The sequence below is a fragment of the Actinia tenebrosa genome, unplaced genomic scaffold, assembly GCF_029948245.1.
Source record: "Actinia tenebrosa isolate PJP-AT-01 unplaced genomic scaffold, QUT_ActTen_1.0 PGA_scaffold8__29_contigs__length_14323225, whole genome shotgun sequence".
Taxonomy (NCBI): Eukaryota; Metazoa; Cnidaria; class Anthozoa; order Actiniaria; family Actiniidae; genus Actinia; species Actinia tenebrosa.
In genome coordinates, this window is record NW_028292585.1 from 11,187,580 (window position 1) to 11,209,557 (window position 21,978).

A 21,978-nucleotide genomic window follows, 5' to 3' on the forward strand; every position below is an offset into this window, starting at 1 on the left:
TTTACAATCTTCGCACTCCATATATAGACTAACATATTTGCGCTGTTGCCCCCAACCACACTTGGAGTGGGGATTGTCCGTAGGTGGATTTTTGACACGGGTCTTGCCCGTGTTGAGATTGCGCTGGAACCCCCATTCCCTATACTACTACTTTAAATAAATAAAGTTTTTTTATTTTTATTTTTTTATATATATTCAGGCCGAAAAAATTATTAAAAAAGCAATGAAGATAACCAAGGAAGTAGCCCAGTATATGTCGGATGTGTTGGGACCAGGAGAACAATCAACAATAGATGCCCCTTACATGGCCATGCTCATTCTAAAAGGTGACAGGATAACATTCAGTAGCCAAACTATTCATTTTCACAATTCTATTGTACGACTTCCGTCACATAAGGTGATGTTTGCTGGCCATACGATAAAGAATTACGACTTGCTTGATTTAAAGGTAAGGAAAAAGGCATCCTAATAAAGTGTTGATAGCCCATTTTACATATAAGTACGCAGTCGCAGTCGCAGTCGCAGTCGCAGTCGCAGTCGCAGTCGCAGTCGCAGTCGCAGTCGCAGTCGCAGTCGCAGTCGCAGTCGCAGTCGCAGTCGCAGTCGCAGTCGCAGTCGCAGTCGCAGTCGCAGTCGCAGTCGCAGTCGCAGTCGCAGTCGCAAATTTACGATGACAGTGACAATCATAGAGGAAATTTCGAAAAATTATATATGCATGTTTTTTTTTTATATATGCATACGTATGTTTTTTCTTCTTTTAGATCATATTATGGAGAGTAAATCCCCTTACATGGCACTATTCAAGTAACAGCATTAAATCTGCAGTTGTTGACGTCACCTTATCTTTAAGTAAAATAATAAGCATTACGCATGCGCAACATCCCAATAGTAACATGAATAACAGTAGTTTGAACAGTGAAGTCGATCCTACTAAATACAAACCAAATCACAAAAAATGTAACAATACTGTCTACGATCAAATGAACAAGACGAACAACATCAAGGAAAATAGGACACGAGAAGAATTTAAAATTTTAAATCTAACCGTCCCAGTAGAACTCTTTATTCCAAAGTATGGTGACGAGTTACAGAACCTAACAGGGAATGAGTTTGGAAGTGAGGTGTTTTTCGTTAAACCAAGCACAGAAGACAAAGACTTTCTAACATATCACCAAATAAAGATGACGTCACCTTATGTTAGCATCAATGTGAATGTTAAGCCTGCAAGAAGCGTCCAGTTTGATCTGTATATCAGATACAACGAGAAACCTACCTCGAAAGATTATAACTTTAAAAGGCAAATTCCAGAGTACAGTTCCTGTTCTTACGACTTAAATCTGAAGAAGTACACCAACTGCTCTTTGGACCCCTATACATTTTCTTTTTCGGCCAAAGATTCAGGGCACACAGGTTTGCATTATCTTGGAATCCGCTACCTTCCTTCCTTCTACAACAGAACTAGAAACCAAACAATACTAACAGATGTAACGGAACATCCTGTGATTCGAGTTGGAAGGTCTATTCAAGAGCCCTGTATTGTGGGTGGGAAAAGGCAAAAACGGTCCTGTGCAGAGTACAAGAAACCACCACCACCCAGGCCAGTACCAACTTACAAAAAAGACGTTGAGCCAGAGTTTGATAATCTGACTGACATAAACTACACACTACGCATAACGTCTGGGACTTGTATGTTTTGGGATGTTGAAAATCAGCAGTGGTCAACAAAGGGCTGCAAAGTAAGGACATTCATTTTTATTAATTTATTAGTGAGGGCAATCTTATAAAAGTATTGAATCTTTCAGATCAAAGTTGACTTTGAAATGAATGGACTAATTCGACGATACGGCGGCAATCTAGCCAGGGTAGGGGAAGGGGGGGGGGGGGGACAAAATAAAACTTACGGAAATATATATAGTTCCTTGTTTTTGTCTTTTTTCATGGGTTCATGGGTATAGGCGGTCGTGATCGATGTGCCGTCTTTATTCCTCTTTTGTTATATTCACTTGTGGTTAGCCGATGAGATCAATCAACGTCATAAATGTAATAAGCTTATAATTTGCCCCCTGAATGATTGCCGTAGTCCTTTACGTCCATCTTCCAATAAAGTTAAAGCATACATCGGAAAAATCATTCTTACATGCCATGTAATAATGTTATCATTTTATAATAGCTTGGCTCCAATTTCACAAGTAATGGCGTCCATTGCCTCTGCGATCATCTGACGGCATTTGGAGGACACTTCTTCGTGGCACCCAATCCCATTGACTTCTCCCGAGTCTTCAAAGCTTTTCAATCCCTTGACGATAGTGAAAACATTGCTATATTAATAACAGTTTGCGTGCTGTTGGTGCTATTTCTTACTGGATTACTTATCACTAGAAGACATGACAAGATTGACGAAAGAAAGGTATTTTTACGCTTGTCATGATGATAACTAAATGACATACAAGTCAAGTAAAACCTTTGCAAGACGGGTTCGAGCTTGTCTAGAATCGGTCACATCACGTACCAGAAAAAAATATTCCTACATTTTTAATCGTGCATTTTTACTAAAAGACTGGAAAACTCCAGACCACTTAGAAACGTTCCCTGTTCGACGCCAATGAGGCGTTTTATTATCAGTTGTTTAATTTAATCCCCGTGCATTTTGAGAACATACACTTGAAATCAAAAAACTCTTTTTTGTACTTGAACAGAACGTCAACCGAACAATTGAAATGCAAGGCATTGCAAACGAAGCTCCGCACAGTTACAAGATTCAGATTGAAACAGGAATTTGGAGAGGAAGCGGCACAACAGCATATGTTGGAATAGTCATTTATGGTGAAAATGGATGTACGGCACCCATCTGCATCACTACCAGCAGCGATGATGAAGCAATACTGTTCGCGAGAGGGAGCATAAATACCTTTAATCTGCTTCTGGATAAGTCATTGGGTACCTTGATAAAAATAAAAATCTGGCATGATAATACTGGGACAAGTCCGAGCTGGTACGCACACCAAGTCATGATTACCGACAATGAAACTACTAAAAAAGAGCACTTTTTTATCAACAGATGGCTCGCAGTTAACAAAAGAGATGGACGTATAGTCACGGAAACCAAGGCCTTCAATAAAAGCGATGGGAACAGTTTTCGAGACTTTTTCGCATTGCGTACAGCGAGAGGGTTTGCAAATGATCATCTGTGGGTGTCGATTTTTACACGTCCACCTCACAACCCTTTTACAAGGTCTCAGCGCCTTGCTTGCTGTATGTCAATCCTATTTGCTACTATGATAACAAATGCTATGTTCTATCAATTGGGTTCCAAAACCGGTGGTGATAATTTCAATATTGGCCCAATACAGATGAACCTTTATGCCATAAAAATTGGAGTACAAAGTGCTTTAATAGCGATACCGATAAATGTAATAATCGTGATGCTATTCAAAAAAGCCAGCAACATGATCAATGAAGATGAAATAGAAACAAAGAAGCGCTTCCACTTAAGCAAGCTCATGGTGTCACTAGCTTGGGTTTTATGTTGTAGTGTCATATTGGTCTCAGCTGCTTTTGTAGTATTTTACAGCATGCAATGGGGAAAAGAGACATCCAACAACTGGTTAACTTCTGTGGTAGTGTCATCAATCCAAGACATATTTATCACTAGTCCAATCAAAGTAGTCTGCATTGCAATTACGTTATCTGCTATTTTGACAAAGCCTCCAAAAGAAGATGACATTCGCTATCGAAAAAAAGCCTCCAAAGTAGTGAACCCTAATACAATAGAGCAGCCTAAAGACGAAGAGTTAGAAAAGGCAAGACTATATGATCAGCAAACGGAAGAAATGTTTACAGTTATACGTAAATTATTTCGCCTTATTGTACTATTTATCCTCTTCATGATTGTATGTTACGGAAATAGAGATCAATCAAGATTCCTGTTCACAAAATCTGTAAAAGACGTGTTTCATGGATTTGATGAGGTAAGTCTTCGGTGTTCAATTATATTTCCATTACTTAAACTTTTAAGAAGCGGCTGATTACGTACTTTGTAAGAGTACTTCAACTTTCATTTTTTTATTGAACCATGGAACAACGTCTGGGCTTTCAATTCAGGGCACTGCTATCCCAAAATGAGATCCAAACCAAAGAAACCAGAAATACCTCCCTCCTAAAACAGAAATCCTGGGTGGTACACCCTCTCCTAAAACAGAAATCCTGGGTGGTGCAACCCTCCTAAAACAGAAATACTGGGTGGTACACCCGTTCGTAAAACAGAAATCCTGGGTGGTGCAACCCTCCTAAAACAGAAATACTGGGTGGTACACCCTCTCCTAAAACAGAAATACTGGGTGGTGCACCCTCTCCTAAAACAGAAATACTGGGTGGTGCAACCCTCCTAAAATAGAAAAACTGGGTGGTGCACCCCTCCTAAAATAGAAATACTGGGTGGTGCACCCCTCCTAAAACAGAGATGCTGGGTGGTACACCCGCTCGTAAAACAGAAATACTGGGTGGTGCAACCCCTCCTAAAACAGAAATCCTGGGTTGTGCAACCCTCCTAAAACAGAAATCCTGGGTTGTGCACCCGCTCGTAAAACAGAAATACTGGGTGGTACACCCGCTCGTAAAACAGAAATACTGGGTGGTACACCCACTCGTAAAACAGAAATACTGGGTGGTACGCCCGTTCGTAAAACAGAAATACTGGGTGGTGCAACCCCTCCTAAAACAGAAATACTGGATGGTACACCCGCTCGTAAAACAGAAATACTGGGTGGTACACCCGCTCGTAAAAAAGAAATACTGGGTGGTACGCCCGTTCGTAAAACAGAAATACTGGGTGGTGCAACCCCTCCTAAAACAGAAATCCTGGGTTGTGCAATCCCTTAAAAAGCCGGCAACTAATTGTATTAATTTAGTAATGAAATTACCTGAAAAAAATATCCGATTGCTAACAGTAGTAATGATGTTTCAAGGAAACACAAATGTATAAAAACGAAAATTCAGTGTAAATTTCAGTTTTCCAAATCTTAATCCTGCTGCTATTAAGGTGGCTCCACTGGGTTTTATCCGCGCGATACCATGCAACTTCAAATCGCAAATACTCGGACGCAAACAATCCAATACTAAAAATTTTCTTTAGAGGTTTCAAAGGAAAGATAAAATTTTCGAATGAGCATGTTTTTACTGAAATCGGAATTAATATAAGATTGCTTTTAAGCGTTGGTGCGTTTACTTCATTGCCTATTTTCTCCATTTTTTGACCTAGGTTTTTAAATTGCTTTTGAGCTATTGGAGGATAAGTAATTTGCTCAAGGTACAGAAAATTTGAAGAAAATCTGTATGAGCATTTTCCTGAAATTTCATATTGAAGTTTTAAAGTATACTGAAAAAAATTGCAAAAACAAAACATGTTAGTACTTAACTTGGTGGAAAAGTAGTTTATTTTCTCAGTTTTGAGTTCCTAATTTTATCTAAAGAAGTTGGTAAATCACTTTGGAATAATGGTTAAAAATTGTATAGAAATCGTACCATGTGATATTTCAAAATATTAGGTCGACTTAACTTGGCTATGAGCCGTATTTTTGGACTATTGTGTTATGTTAATTAACATGCTCCTAAATTCAAATCTACTCCATGAAGTTTTTTAAAATTTAGTCAATATTGGCTGCAATATATAGGCAACAAGATGTCAAAATTTCATTTTCATTGAATCATTTTAAAGCTTTCAAACTTTAATCCGCATCGAGAACTGTACAGGACGGCGATTCTCTTTAGCCCTTGTTTATTTGATTTTTCATCGAGCTATTGTCCTCTTTTATCACATTCACGTAAAGAAATGGAGAAAATAGGCAATGAAGTAAACGCACCAACGCTTAACAGCAATCTTATATTAATTCCGATTTCAGTAAAAGCATGTTCATTCGAAAATTTCATCTTTCCTTTTGAAACCTCAAAAGAAAATTTTTAATATTGGATTGTTTGCGTCCGAGTATTTGCGATTTGAAGTTGAATGTTATCGCGCAAATAAAACCCAGTGGAGCCACCTAACACTAGTAAATATCTAAGCTTTTTATTTTTCGATAGTGAAGGTACAATTATGATGAAGAATATGTCAAAAAATTTTGGGTTTTTTCAGGTGGTGTACGATACGGTGCACGTGACATTCATCGTCCAATCAGATTCCCTGATTTTTTTCCCCCGAATGTCGCGCAAAAAAAAAAGAGGTTGAAGCATTTTCCAAATTCCTATTGCTGAAAAAAAAAGCCTCTCTATTTCTTCGAAACTAAACATTAAGAGCTTGTTGCAAGGACATGGAAAGGATAGGCCTTCTCCTACTGATAATTGAAGTTTGAAGTAATAGTAAACAAAATATATTTTGTTTCTTCGCTTGAAAGTGGGAAGTTTATAAAGTGATTGTTTACTTTTCACTTAGTTTCTCTTCTACCGGAAGTTCCTAAAACTCCTTTCTGTTTGTAGTCGAAATCATTTAATTTAGGATTTGAATGGACTAAGAATAAGTGTAGTGAAGAATAACCTATTGAAAAGTTCCGGTCGACCCGCGTCGACCTCTTCTAGTTTCTTTGATATTTTAGTTTTACTCGAAGCGTATACAAGTGTATTTGTACTGCCACACACATCAACATCACCGTACAACGTCTATTTTTTCCCCCGAAATTACGACTTGGAAACCAACAAAAATCTAGAAGAAGTCCTTAAACATGCACAGCAGTATCATGTACTTGATAAATTAATACTCTTTTTATTATAACGTTGCAAAAAACACACTTTTTTGCCGCTTACTAGTTTCAAAACTATATGTTTAAAAACGTGGAAACCCATTTGCAGTCGTGATTCACCTCTTTGACGAGCTGTTTGATTGGACAACTAGCTGTCAAAAGTGACAGCTAATGATTGACACCGCACTTTTTCTAAAAGCAAGCCGAGAAAGTAGTAAACTTTAGTCGTAATGTTTTGCTATACGTACTAGAATTTATGCCTTTTATACAGCAAAAAAGGTATAATTTTCAAAAGTCTGATGTCTCGATGTAACCATGAGGAGTCTCAATTGATAGGATTTGTCTTTGGGCACCAACTCGAAGAGTGCACTCGTAAAAAAAAGTGTTTGAAAATTTCAAAAAGGTTTGAGAAACTAATCTGTACAGGAACTACATTTAACTTAACTTAGATGTTATCAAACTACATTCAACTATTTCTTCAATTGTTATTTGGTTGAACTATCACAAAACGCCAGTATTATCTTAGTTAGCTTTAAATCTAAAAGACTCTAAAACTGTTTTCTTTTTCATAATAATAATTTCAAAAATAGCCAAAGACATTTATAAGCTGAAGCTGTGAATTTTCAACTTTTCAAACTTTTGTACGAGTTTACGTATTTTATTGAACATGGAGAACTTTGCTAAGCTTTTTCTTTTCTTTTTTACTGGGAGATGGAGGGGTGGGTTATTTGCAAGATCTTTAACTTTTGAAAATAACATCAGAAATACCGTAAATTTTCAGTTTCGGAAGAAGCAGCTGGAGCTCTGTACACTACGACGGTCAGAAACAAATGAGCACATTTTACGTTTTCACCCATCATGCTTTGCGAACCCGTGTCGCACACCACCTGGGGTTTTTTGGTCGAAGATTGCGAGCTACTTACGTGAGGCCATTATAACGTAATGGAGCGCGCGCTCAAAATTTTTCACGAAATGTTCGCTATGTCTTCAGGAAAAATTCCATTTCCCTTTTTCTAATGTTCATTTTTTTAAATCATATGGTTTTCTTATGTAATTTAGAATAAATTCGAGGTTGTGGGTTTTCTAAAAGCTTTCTTCGAATTTTTCAATTTTATTCCCAATTGCACTCGAAACCATATGATTACCTTATACCAAAACAATTCAACGACATTATCCAATAAATGGATATCCAAGAATGCAAAGAAATAAAAAAGGGCAAAATGGAAAATTCCAATAGAAAAAAAGAAAATTGAAAGAAGCAGTTCGAAATCGGTTATTCAAGAAAAGACATAACTCCATGAAACAAATATATATGTTTATATAAACGATTTTGAATTTTTTTCAAAGGTCTATCATCATAAACAGTTTTGGGATTGGACCCGCGTTGTGCTTGTTCCTGGACTGTTTGGTACACAGTGGTACAACAACCAGCCTTTTAACTATGAGGAAGGTTTCATCAGCAATCGAGAGGCGTTTCTTGTGGGAATGCCAAGGCTACGACAACTTAGGGTTAAACCAGGTAAGATTGTATAATAGACTCATTTCATTATTTATCAATCTGAAAACAGGAGAATTTTTTGCTCTTGTCATTTGCAATCTCTTTTCTTTTTTTTTTTTTTTTTTTTTTGCCTTACCATATACTAGAGCGGGTAACTGGATTAAATATGGCCTGTTTGCTTTCATTTATAGAGGTTTTCAGTAAAAAACAAAACGACACTATATATAATTAAAAATATTATTGTTTGCACGCTCTTTCCGGTATTTATTTTGATCACTAAAAATTAAAAAAGAACGCGCGCGCAATTTGATGACCCACTGGAGTAGGGGAAGGCGAAATTTAAACTACATCCGGTTTCTAAAAATACTCCAACCGAGAATTTACATGGCGCGCACGATATGTTGTTAGTTAAAAAAGTTATGTTATAACATTAGAAAACATGTTATGTTTTCTATCGTATTTGCAAACTTAGGCTGCCCTTAGCCCGTGTCTTAAGAACTTTAATTGTAATGTTGTCTTCTTTCATTGTGCTTCTTTCTTATTTTTATTAGTTGAAAAGTGTTCAGCATATAAGCAGTATCCTGGTATCGCTAAAATCTTCAATCGTTGCCTACCTTCCTATTCCTTTACGCACGAAGATCGAGGTCCATATTACATGCAAGGCTGGAAAACGATTTCAAATATTAGTTCATACAAAACAAAATCAGACCTGGATGCAATCTGTCCCGAGCACTGGCGATACCACAGTGATGATTCACAGAAGGCATTTCATATGATTGAAAATTCGTATGTCAACGGTGGATATATCGCTGAACTTGGATACAATTCTAGCTTTGCTTTGAAAACCATTCAGAACTTAATGGATCATAAATGGTTGGATGACCTAACTTCGGCAGTTTTCGTTGAGTTTACTGTTTTTGAGCCTGCAAGTGGTCTGCTATGCGTCGCAAAATACGTTTACGAAAAGTACCTTCATGGTAAAGCTTCAACAGCAATGTACATCAAAACTTTGGTAATTTACCCACCATCTGACTCGAAATCAAAGGTCCTAATGTATATATCTAAAATTGCACTTTTGATTTACATAACCATTCTTATCATTTTTGAAATACAACGACTATACTTGCAGCGATGGCGATACTTCAAAAGTATCTGGAATTGGTTCGAAATGCTCTTGTTAATATTGTGCGTCATGGCGATGATCATGACATCATTCGTTCAATACTATGCAAGTAATTTTGTCCAAGATGTTAGTAAGAACCCTTACAAGACATGGGCAACCGACGGCCTTGTATTCTATTCTGATTTGGAGATCTATCTTTTTGGTTTTATTCTATTTATTCTGACAATCAAGTCTTTGAAAATAGTTTCCTTCAATCGTCCAGGTTTTGGTCATGCTCATGTCTCTGAAGAGAGCCTCAAAGCCACTAACATCTTTCAGCATGGTATTTTTTACAGCAATTGGGGCCTTTGCGATGCTTGCACATGTGGCTTTTGGCAAGAGCATGTTGGCTTATTCATCGTTGCAGAACGCCTTTTTCGAAATACTACAGGCTGGGTCTCTTGGAGGTGATCTTGGCTTCAAGAAACTTTATGAAATCAGTCCAATTCTTGGACCACTCTACATTTTCTTCCTGAGATTCATTATAACCATCGTTCTTGTAAATATCTTTATAGCTATACTTAACTTTTCATACGCCCTTTCCAGTGCAGAAATGAGGGCTAACATGACCTTCAAGAATCTCGTTATCTTAAATTTTGCCAAGACATACTTCAAATCATTGCTTCTAAAGGACATCAAGAAGTTTTCGTTGAATCTGTGGAAAGCGATTCTGCAGAAGCTGTTAGCAATTAATATCGGAAGAAACCCATCCTGGAATATATCTAAAATGCCAAAGCGTCGAAAGAGATTCAAGACTGAAGAAAGTTCTGAATTCAGTTGCGAGAGGTGCGTCTCATCGGATGGCGAGAGTAAAGTTCCCATTGAATCGATATATTGTGAAAAGCACGATCAAGTTAAAACAAGAAGAAAAGGGTTCTCTCACATTGAGGGAAAAAGTAAATGCTTTTCCAAATGCATTACAGGGTTTTGCGAAGAGAGAAAGTCTGACCATGAGGAAGGCATTCTGGAAGAAGAACTTGTGTCATCGCATCCACATGATGCGAAATACTTCAAGGGAGAAAATCCTATATGCAAACATCTTTCAAGTGAAGGTTCCATCTTATCATACAATCGAGCTGATATGCCAGGAGCAAGCAGAGAAGATGAAATAGGAGAAGGAAGTTTGTCATCTCACAGCGATTCTATCTATGACAGCTACGACGACATTGAGTTTATAGATGATGATTACGTCATAGCAGACATGAAGAAGAGCTTCTCTGAAATACGGTCATCTATCGCAGAATCATTCCAATCTTTATCAAGCAGCAAACCTTCCAGACCCCATTCAATGCACCTACCTCAAAGTAAAAAAACACAAAGTGCCTCACCTAGTTCACCTTCCGGTAGTTTGCCCTATTCTACAAGTCCATCGCGATCGGAGATGAGTTTACCTCGAAGTCGCAGATCAATTGAAACCCAGAGTCTTGAAGAAGCCGACTCTGAATGGTCTTTTTCATCTGGCTATTACAGATTTGAAGGGGCAGGTGATTACAAGCGCCAATAAGCGAAAGGATAAAGCTCTGCATATATCTTCTTTTTTTTAGTTTTTGGCTTGAGCTATTGATATCGGCCAATTTCCGAGACTTTGTTATAAATATGCTGCATCTATACTTATCTACTAACGTGCTCAAACTAAAAACAAGCTAATAAACCAATGCGTGATTAATAACGTGATTTTGGAAAACGAGCTAATATTATACCAGGACTAGAAATGTCATATAAAAACTAATGAATTGCGGATTTATCTAAAACTTCAGACTGAGCCGGAGTGGGAGCAGCTGGAAGAGAACCTGAAAACCTCAAAAATGATCATTTAAAAGCAACAATAATGAATGCCACCTCCCTTACTGACCTCGTTTCTGTAGGGCAGAGGCGAGGTAAATGCTAAAATATAACTAGTTTAGAAAAGACGTTACAGCAAAAACGTGCGATCGAGTACCTTCTCCCCCTAGGTTGCTTCCTCCGACGTCATTCGCAGTCTTTGAATTTCACGTTCTGACGCGGGTGCAGGTTTCGTGACGATGGGCGCATGAAAACATACTCCCGCCGTCTTCTTTGCTAATCTTTTTAATACTAAATCAAGTATAGGAGACGACTTCTGGAAATGGTGTACCCAAACAATCCTCACGCAACACGTTACATATTTAAAGGGAGACTAGTACCAAAATCGTCCTCTGGTTAAAGGTTTTACTTGATATTCGTATGGAAATTATTATATTTCTGCGAATCTTTCAAGGAGAGCGTCATCTACTCAACACTTAACTGTGTTCTATTTACATTTATTTGTATTTTGTAATGAAAATATCCGTTAGTTTAATACTCAGCAAATCAACAAGTTATTTGCAAGAAGGGCATGGAGCAATGTTTAGTGTTGAATAGATGAATATGTGAATAGATGACGTCAGAGAGTTCTATAAAAATTCGTAAAGATATAATACTTCCCATCGGAAAGCAAACTCAGACATTCAGTGTTTTGTGAAATAGAACCCTTTAGCTTGGGTATAATGGTCTATCCATTTCAGACCACGTTTCATTCTCTAGTATCATTTATTTGTTAACTATTGCGCATGACAAGACACATGAATATGGATACAACTCAAACAATCTTGTTTTCAAGAGAATGGCGTGGTATGAAAGGAAAAACAATTCGCCCAACCTAAAGGTCTTTTGATTTTTCGCAGCCGTCAATCAAAATGATGTAAGTTTTTGAACCAAAACTGAATTATGCAAACGAGTCTAACGTTCAACATGTCGTTGTCTAAACCTAGTTTATTAGCTCTCAAATGGTCGACGTTAGAGTTTTTGCTTGCATCGATACAGTTAATTTTAACGTCTTACTCCCGATGTTTCCATTGCAACCTTTATGACCATTTATGTAAATACTTGGGTATGATTAGGTAGTTGTTGACTGACTCGTTTGGGATGGAACATTGAATAGAAATGCAGACAACCACTATTGAATTTTCATTTGTATTAGGAGCGTTTGAGGGTAGTCGTCAAATATATATATATATATATATATATTAACATTTGATACCCCAAACCCAAAAGAGTCCAATTCAATTTAACTGATAATTTAATTAAACATTATTTAATTAATAAATCAAAAGTATCAATAATAAGTCACTGGAAAATATGCAAAACAATTCAAGCTATTTTTTTCTGCTATGTTTACATATATTTGCCTATTTGAAATGCAAAGGAAACTTAATTATAACGAAATTTTTCCCAGTTTTGATGGTCTGGAGTTCCTTAAATCAGCCTTAATACAAGATGATCGTGTTACTAATTTTCCTTGAAATGATGTTCTGGTATATTGCTCAATTATCAATATCCTAATTACAAAACTATACATATTGTATAAAGAATAACGATATTATGATGTGTATATTCATATGATTTTTGCTTCTTTGTCTCATTTTGGTAGGGAAAAAATAGCAGACTGTCTAAAATCGTTGAAAATATGCTTACCGATTCGCTATTTCAGCCACACTGATTTTACAAGACAATCTGCTCTTTATGAAACAATATATCTTCATAACTCGAATAATAACCTAATCTACTTCTACATTATCATAAGTGAGTATCAGTAAAGTACTGTTCGCGTTTAAAGCTATGACGTGGAGTACTTTCTTCGTCACTGTCAGACATAGGCAGCTTATCTTCCATGAACTAGAAAACGAAAAGAAAAGTTAATGAGAAGAAGGAATGATTACTGTAACTTTATAAACTAATTGCGATTTTGAGACAATACAACAAAATATTGACGGCTAGTTGAAACGGCAATACCATAAAATATTGTCGTCTCAAAAAATATAAGAAGCTATTTAGTGAGTAGCGATACTACGGTCGAACTTGGATACCAAGTTCGGAACATACCGGTGCAGGATCTCGAAAGAGCCTTAAAGAGATATTGCTATACTTACAAAACCAGAATCTTTATTGCTGTAACTATAGGTTCGAGGGAGATCATTCCAATCAGAACTCTCGTCCATTCCAAACTTGTTTAGACTGCCATCAGTTAGATCAAGTGACCGATTAATTCGATTGTACCTCTCGTAGCGGTCAATGCTGTCATAACGGTCAGGCTTAGGAGTTCCTCGAATGGGAGTTCCGCTACCATCAAACAAAGCCACTGTGCTGCCATTACTGAATGTATTTAGATCCTGAAAAAAGGGTAACAGTAAAGTAACCAATACAATAGTTTAAAACAAAAATGTTTATACAGCGGTGTGCATTAATTACGATAGGAAATAAGTAAGAAAAGAGCATTGATTACCAAGAATAGAGCGGTTTTCGCATAAATGGGAATGGACACAGAAAATACGCGTTTTAATTGGTTGAGTTACTGGAAGACAATGAGAATCTATTATAATGTTACGACATGCAGTACCGCGTACGTAATGTGATTCAGTGCCTTATGCTTTCCACTAATACAAAAACCGCTCTAACTAAGAAACTACTCGAGATGGGTTACACACATACTGTATAGAAATTTACAATATGCCGAAGAAAGCACACCGATATAGATTCGAAACGAATCTTGGTGATGATAAGCGTAATAAAAAGGGCAAGAAATGCAAAGTAAGACTACAAAACATTTCCGTGACATGCATGTATAATCAAACCAACCAGATAAATAAAGTTATAAATCTCTATAAATAAAAAACCTCTATTGTATATGAATAAATATATCGATGACTTACGATCATACTGCCTCCTTTTCTGTCTGATGACGAGTAAAGACTTGACATAGATGGAGGTCTGGAGCGCATTTTTGTCCGTGGGGGTAGGGGTTCCCTTTCCCTTACATATACAGTTCTATCACCAGTGCGTTTTCTCAGACACAAGGCAAGAAGGAGGAACAGGAGTAGAATGCCTATCAAGACTATTACTGCAATAAACCAGATGGTTTTATAGAAGGGAGATGTTTGAGGTTGGGCTGTCGAAGGCGGCAAAACGATTCCTATAACAAACATAAAGATTATACACTCAATACTGTTATTATAATAGTTGAGTTCACAATGATTTATTTTTTCGTTTAAGAATCATACAAGTTCGGTTCGATACAATGCTTGTTGTCTCATTTGCATCTCATTTGTCCGGGGGGGGAAGGGGGGAGACTCTTAATTTTAAAAATTGGGTAGGGGGGCTCGACGGACGGTTTTGATAAAGACCCTAAAAGGTACGCATAAATTAACTGAAATGCTGATTTCAGACCCTAAAAGGTACGACCACATTTAAAATGACAACGTTTCCAACCATTATATGTATGACGTTTGATATTTTCAAAACAAACAAATCTTACCCTAAAAGGGGACCCTAAAAGGTACGCGAGGTCTCATTTTCGACCCTAAAAGGTCCGTCGAGCCCCCATCCCCACCCCCTCTGGGCTCCTTTGCATGTATCCATAATATCTGCTATTGCAAAATCTTTGTAAAGCGTAAAAATGAGAATTAAAAAATACCCATATGATACCCATATAATCTTTGTCTGTCTGTCTCTCGATCGATCGATTCAGTTATTCAACACTAACGGTAAGCCTGGGCTACCTGTGGTGTTAATGTTGATGAGAAACCATAAAAGAATCGTTGAGTCAAAGACAAGGGGTCCTAGAACCCAGGTGATTGAAAATATTTAGCAATACTCTCCCTGTTTAATCTCATAAGGTGAACTACCGTCCAACACTAATGAATCTGATTCTGACACAAATTCTACGACGTAAAACTACATTTGAAGAGAATGTGTCGAAGTTTGCAGGATGTTTATTTTTCTTACCTTCTTTGGGAACCGTAACAGTTACTTTGGGAGATCGAGCTGTCTTTCTAACACCGTTTACGATGGTCGTCACGGTCACCTCATAGGTGTACTCTAAACGACATGAGAAAATACACACAAAGGTAAGAAATATGGAATTAATTGTAGATGCAAGGGTGCTAGGACCGACTGATTATATATGTGTTTGTTTCAGTAGCAAGTAGCAAGATTCGTAGATTTCGGCATGTATTATTGATATATATTATATACTATATTATATACATATATAATCCAATCCATCTGTCCTAGCGCCTTTTACTTTTCTGATCCCGCTGTGCAAAGAGAGGATAGCGCTATTCGACGGATATATCTTTTTCCAGTGGATCAGGTGATGCTGATACATGCAAACCAATTCTTTACTGTATAAGATTTATCCGTCGAATTCGTACAACTGGGCAAAGTTCTAACAGCTAGCGCGCAAGATGTTAAGACAATAGACCCGCACAAAGGCGTCCTATTGATAGTTTTCAACACAACCTACCTCCGCGTGCCCTATTTGGAAAATTGTTGGCTGTCTTTTGCCCTCGAAAGACAATCACACCTTTTTCTAGCAGTGTGTATTCGTCCAGTGGTCCATTCAATATAAAACATTCACTCCAGTCCACAGAGACGTGGAAACCAGTTACGTTAACGCGAGGAGGAGAATCAGCCAGAGCTAGAGGATCTGGAATTGAATTGGAATACTGTACACTTTACATTGTTCCTTGTGAATATAATATTAGAATCGTTTGTCAGCAAATAAGCAATAGACAGAAACTATACTGCGAACAACCAGGCTGTTTTTGAAAAATCAAAACTGAAATCGAAAAAAAAAAGGAAAAAAAGAAATAAAATAGATTTGGAAAACAGTTTATAGTGGAATATGTCGGACGATCTCCTCAATCGATTCAGTTTTATTTTAGTTAGATCAATAAGGCAAGACTTGACAGCAAACGGTCAAGCCATTACTGCATGCTTGTGGAAGAGAAATGGAAGAAATATTATAATCAGCTTTTTTGCGACATCCACCTAACCGAAACATAGGTCACAATACAAGGCACCAAGCCCAATCTTGTCGATTATACTAAAATATATATATTAAAAAAAGGAAAATTGAAAAATGCTTAATATAATTTTGGAAACATTATGTTGATAACAGCCTGATAGTCTTACCTTCAGGCAGAGTAGTCACGGCCTTGACATCAGACAGCCCAGAATATTTGCTGTTGTAAACACGAATAATGAAGTCGTATGTGATGAATGGCATCAGACTATCAACAGTAGCGTTTTTTTCTAGACCAGCACTCGTGCCATTTGATGGTATTTCGAAGGATGATCCTTTGACGCAAGTCATGCGATGCAACACTTCGTATCTGGAGCAGAAAAGAGGAAAAAATAAATAAAACTTACCATACGAGTATAAAATGCAAGAAAACTCAATTGATACTTCAGTAATTAGAATTACATCTAAAAAAATAGGACACGATTTGTTTCAATTGCAATTAGCTTTCGTGTAATTCCAAAACTCACAGAACAGAAGAGTAATTGCCATACCTGGAAAGAGCGTGTTATAGTAAAAGAACGAGTTAACTGTGAAGTTTGAAGGAAGTAAGTCGAAGAATCAACCTTTTGTACTCTTTTGGTCCTTTATAAAGGTTTTAAAATCTTTATATAAAGATATCCATGTTGAACTATTATCAGGTATAAAGATCCATGCACGTGATGGATTTGAAGGACCTGATAGGTCTAAATACTCATTAATTATTCATGTGAAGTTCAGATTCTTTCTAAGCACGTACATCGTATGGTAAGTTAACGAAGAATTTATTTAGAAGAAATTGTTAAGCACTAACCGTGTTATAATTCCATTGGGTTTAACAGGTTCGTCCCAAGCCAAGTCAACCGATCTTGACATGATCTTCACAGCAGTAGGGGCACTAAATTGAGTTGGGGTTCCTTCACTTGTTGTTTCACTGACATCAGGACTCGTTGTACAACCAGCATCTGTACAAGCAGAGACTTGAATCTTGTAAACAGTAAAAGGCTCTAGATTTGATATCATTCTGGAGGTCTCTAGTCCTTCAGACACATTCTTTCCCGCATTGATAAGTACATAATTACGGATTTCTCCATTTGGCGTTAAAGGAGCTTTAATCAATACTTCAAGTCTATCTTGGAACTTCTTTGTAATCTGTGGGGCTGGCACGTTTTCTGGGACGTCTGGAAGAGTCTTGACAACAGCCCATCCACTTGTTGCCGATCCTTTACTATTGGTTGATGTTACTCGGTACTCGTATTCAGAGTATGGAAGTACTGTTTTATCGGTGAATGCAAGGTCAGTACCATTTGACGCGTTATGCACGGAGACGATAGTACCGTATGATGCTCGTGCACCAACTGCTCTTATCACCTTTCGGCGGTATAAAGTGTACATGACGATAAAACCGTTTGGCTTTGCAGGCTCGCCCCAAGTAACACGCACACTTCGTGCTTGGATTGACTCACTTGGGATAACAGGTCGTCCCTGCGACGCTGGCACTGCCTCAGACGTCCTAGCTTTAGCTATTTCGCCAATACTGCAGGCTGCATTAGTACAAGCTTTAATACGTACTTCATAAAGGGTATAAGCTTCAAGTGCATCTAAGACAGTTTCCAGGGCCAAGAAGGCGTCTTTTTCTTGGTTGTTGTACATTACGTAGTATTTAATAATATTGCCATTCGGAAGTCCAGGTTTTTCCCATTTAACACGAATGGAATTTGAGCCTAACACAATCAATGAAGGCGCTGTAATGTTGTCAGGTGCACCAGGATTTGTAGGAGGGTTACGCCCGATTGGGCTATCAAGACCACGACCGGCATTATTTACAGCATATATCGTGTACTCATAAATTGTGTAAGGCGCTACATCGTAGTCATTATATCGAACGTCAGATCCATTGTACACAGGTATCCCATTTCTAGAAAGTATATAATAAAGTATAATACCATTTGGCTCTGTCGGTGGTGTCCACAAGACACGGACAGTACGAGAACCTGCAACAGTAGCAACAGGCGCTGCCATAGAACTAGGAGTAGACTCCCGAGTACGAACTTTTGAAGAAATACTTCTAGTGCAGCCAGCCGTTGTACAAGCTTCTACAGAGAATTCGTATTCTGTGTACGGCTTTTTAGCACTTACAGTGAAGCTGCGATCTTGGCCTGAGTAGATAGGGGAAGAACCTCTTCCTTCGTATATCTTGTATGCAGTTATTATACCATTTGGTTTGCCAGGAATGTTCCATTCAATTCGAATCGCAATCGCACTTAAAGCCGACAAGGTTGGTGGGCTGACCTGCGCTGGTGCGGCTTGGTCCGTACGTTGTGAAGCGGGCATACTTTCCTTACAACCACCTCCACTACATGCAGATATCGTGTAGCTATATACTGTATATGGTTCACGACCTTCGTCCAAAAAGTAAAGATTACTCCCTTTGTGTATAATGGTACCATTACGATATACTAAATAATACTGAATGACTCCATTTGGATTGTCTGGTTCTCTCCATGTTACATTCAGCCTATAAGCGTCCAAAGTTATTACATTTGGTGGGATTACGTGACTTGGCGGGGCTTCTTTTGTGTCTACATTTAGCCAATCACTGTCCGTTTGGCCGCCATTGTTAAAAGCACGAATTTTATATTGATAGCGAGTGTATGGTTTTAGTCCAGTATCCATGTAGCTAAATACGGTTTCGTTCGTCTTATTTGTCGAATATACGATATCTTCACTAACAGATCGTCTCTTTCTGGCTTGCAATGTTGTTGTCCTGCGCAGTACTTCAAATCGCTGAATAACACCATTTGGTACAACAGGCTGCCGCCAGGTTAGCACAACAACTGTGGAGTTTACAAAGCCCGAAATTGGAGCAGCTTGGCCAGTAGGGTTTACCTCTGCTGAATATATTGACTTTGAATCCCCTTTTGTGCATCCGGCAGAAGTGCAAGCCTCCAACTGGAATTCATACGCGGTGTAAGGCGTAAGCTTTGTGACAATATATTCCCGAATTTTTCCTTCAAATATTTTGATATTATCTTTGTATATATTATAATGAGTTATAATTCCATTTGGGCTTCCAGGTTGGTCCCAGTAAAGTCGTAATGACGTTCCTCCGGGGAGTCTTTCTGCATTGAACGGCTTCAAATCAGCTGGAGGTGCCTCCTTGGTTTTGGCTGAGGTCCATGAACTTACACCCTCACGTCTCGTGTTGATTGCGGCTATCAAGAACTGATAGTCCGTATTGGGCTTCAAAATGTTTACGGTCATGTTGAACGTATTGCGGTCGACTCGCCCGGCTACCGAAATATTACTGTCTAAAACATTTAAAGGCTGGTATCTAAGCTCATAATGAATGATAACACCATTTGGATCTAATGGTGCTTCCCAAAAAGCGGTTACGGCAGTTGCATTGATTACATAAACTGTTGGCTGTTTAATTCCCTGTGGAGGGCCTTCCATTGTACGTATAATACTCCAAGAACTATATCCGATGCCAGCGCTATTTTCAGTCAAGATCCGGTACTCGTACTGTGTGTATCCCTTCAGATTTCCCCCACTGTCCAAACATGTTCTGGTAGACAAAGTTAATCCCGTTTTTAAACAAACTATCAATGGTACTTCGTTACCATGCTGGCGTTCCGCTTTATATTTGGTAATGATGCCGTTTGGCGACCCAGGTTCATCCCATGATATGGACACCACATTCCACTCCTTGGCTTCAAGCCGGGGTGGATTTACTCCTGCAGGCGGTGCCTCCAACGTCCTAGCATATGCTCGATCTCCGATTCCACAACCTTTGCTGGTACACGCCTTGACTCTAAACTCATATCTCGTATATGGCTGCAGATTTTCAACAAGCTTGGTTTTAGTCAAACCTGTGCTATGCTCAGTGCCGTCAACTATAATGGCGTATCCAGTAATGATACCATTAGGATTGCTGGGTGAGTTCCATTCAGCATATATTGAATAAGCTGATCGTGGTGTCAGAGTTGGTAAAGGTATTTCTTCGGGCGAACTTTCGGGCGTTTGTGCACTAACAGCACTACTTCTGGTTGTACCACCTTTAGTTGTAGCGGCCACATAGTAGCTATACACAGTCATAGGCCTGAGCCCTTGATCTCTGTAAATACATTTGTATTTACCTTGATCACTCATGGAACAGTTGTCAGTACCATTATACACGATAGTGTGATTCCTATACAACGAATACAAGTAGACGATACCATTTGGAACACCTGGCTCAAACCAAGTAGCTTCGATCTCTCGTGCTCCAAGAGCCACTAATGTCGGAGGCCGAACATCCTCCGGTGCATCTTCAAGAGTGAGCACAGAAGCAGAAGGTCCCTCTTTACATCCAATTTTCGTGCATGCAACAACTTGAAACGTGTAATTCTCATAGGGTTTCAAGTTGTTCACTATTAGGGACATTCCAAGTCCTTTGTCATTAGGGTTAAGATGAACTTTGTATGTACTGTTTATAATTTGACTGATGTTATATCGTATAATCTTGCCATTTGGTTTTGGAGGAAGAGACCATGATACGTTGATACTGGAGGATGATAAAGCGAACAAAGTAGGTGCTCCAACAATAGATGGGGATGACTCTTTCGTGAAGGTAACTGTGGAAAAAACGCTAGTACACTCTGTTGTACACGCTTGCAGTTCGTATTTGTACCCAGTGAACGCTTCGAGACCGGCTAAATCAGTATATGTAAGACTCAACCCACTGTATACTTTTTCCCGTTTGTTTGTACGCTGGTTGATACGAAAAAGAACATATGATTTTAGTTCTCCGTTCATTACTGAAGGTGGTTTCCAAATAACACGAATAGCTGAATAAGATATTGCAGTGGCAACTGGAGGTGCCAAACCATCAGGGCTGGCCATAAGGGTTCTATTTCTTGCCATTTCACTAGTAGTATTTCCCTCAGCGTTAATCGCCACTACATAATATTGATATTCCGTGTGAGGTGATAGATTAGTGTCCCTAAAACTTAGGACAGAATCACCGGCTGGCACACTAAGCTTTAGGAAATCAGATGCACATATCCTTGGTGTTGTTGGCACTGTAGTTGGCTTGTAATACCCTTTGGTAGAACCACACAGAAGGGTGCTTGTTGAGAAGTCACAGCGATCACATCTGGCAGAGCTTTCCTGGGCCTTATCGCAAACGACTCCTAACCCACAGTCTGTTTCTCCTTTGCTGGATCGGTCAGCGCATGTCTGATATGTGATATTATAGCCAACATTGTTGCAACAGCTTAACCCTCTTGGCACTTTATTTTGATTGCAGCACTTTTCTGCTTTGCTATTTTTGTCGGCAAAACTGCTGTAGTTGTAAACCTAAGAAAACAAAATGATTACATTTCTCTGTCAAAACTGTTGAACTGGTGCGTTGAGACGAAAACTGAAATGTGACACATAGAGTTCGATAAGAACTTACCTTAACTTCCCCAAGAGGATCTTTACAACAAAGGGTCGTTTTCTCACTAACATACTGAGTTCCACAACAGGTGTTTTCAGAGTCATAATCATATGCGATACCAAGCGACTGACTTCCACAACACACCTGAGCACCAGCAACCACCTTTCCTCCGCAGCACTGTCTAGGAGGAGAGCGCTCGTAAAGTGCGTCACACACACAAACCTGGAAAAAAAGTAACGTATATCAAAGGAAGCTGTTCATTTGCTCCAACAAGTACTTGTTTCTGAAAAAATGCTGGAGTAATAATTGAAAACTGCGAAAGTTCTAACCACT

At 38.5% G+C, this 21,978-nt stretch overlaps 2 protein-coding genes across 2 annotated transcripts in view; one reads left to right on the forward strand and one right to left on the reverse strand.

Moving 5' to 3' along the window:
* The first annotated feature begins 893 nt into the window (after positions 1 to 893).
* LOC116305607 (polycystin-1-like protein 2) lies at positions 894 to 9,799 on the forward strand. The gene is made up of 5 exons (XM_031715553.2): positions 894 to 1,736; positions 2,171 to 2,407; positions 2,697 to 3,968; positions 8,076 to 8,247; positions 8,778 to 9,799. Exons 1-5 carry the CDS (start codon positions 894 to 896, stop codon positions 9,797 to 9,799), a joined length of 3,546 nt encoding a protein of 1,181 aa, XP_031571413.2.
* A 2,326-nt stretch (positions 9,800 to 12,125) lies between these two features.
* LOC116305614 (usherin) overlaps positions 12,126 to 21,978 on the reverse strand; it is a 34,600-nt gene continuing 24,747 nt past the window's right edge. The window contains exons 31-38 of the mRNA XM_031715560.2: positions 21,664 to 21,867; positions 17,038 to 21,563; positions 16,358 to 16,557; positions 15,687 to 15,869; positions 15,167 to 15,259; positions 14,095 to 14,354; positions 13,315 to 13,554; positions 12,126 to 13,060 (exon numbers count right to left, since the gene is read on the reverse strand). Coding sequence (XP_031571420.2) covers positions 12,962 to 13,060; positions 13,315 to 13,554; positions 14,095 to 14,354; positions 15,167 to 15,259; positions 15,687 to 15,869; positions 16,358 to 16,557; positions 17,038 to 21,563; positions 21,664 to 21,867 — 5,805 coding nt within the window. The 3' untranslated portion in view covers positions 12,126 to 12,961. The remainder of the gene's footprint in view (positions 13,061 to 13,314; positions 13,555 to 14,094; positions 14,355 to 15,166; positions 15,260 to 15,686; positions 15,870 to 16,357; positions 16,558 to 17,037; positions 21,564 to 21,663; positions 21,868 to 21,978) is intronic.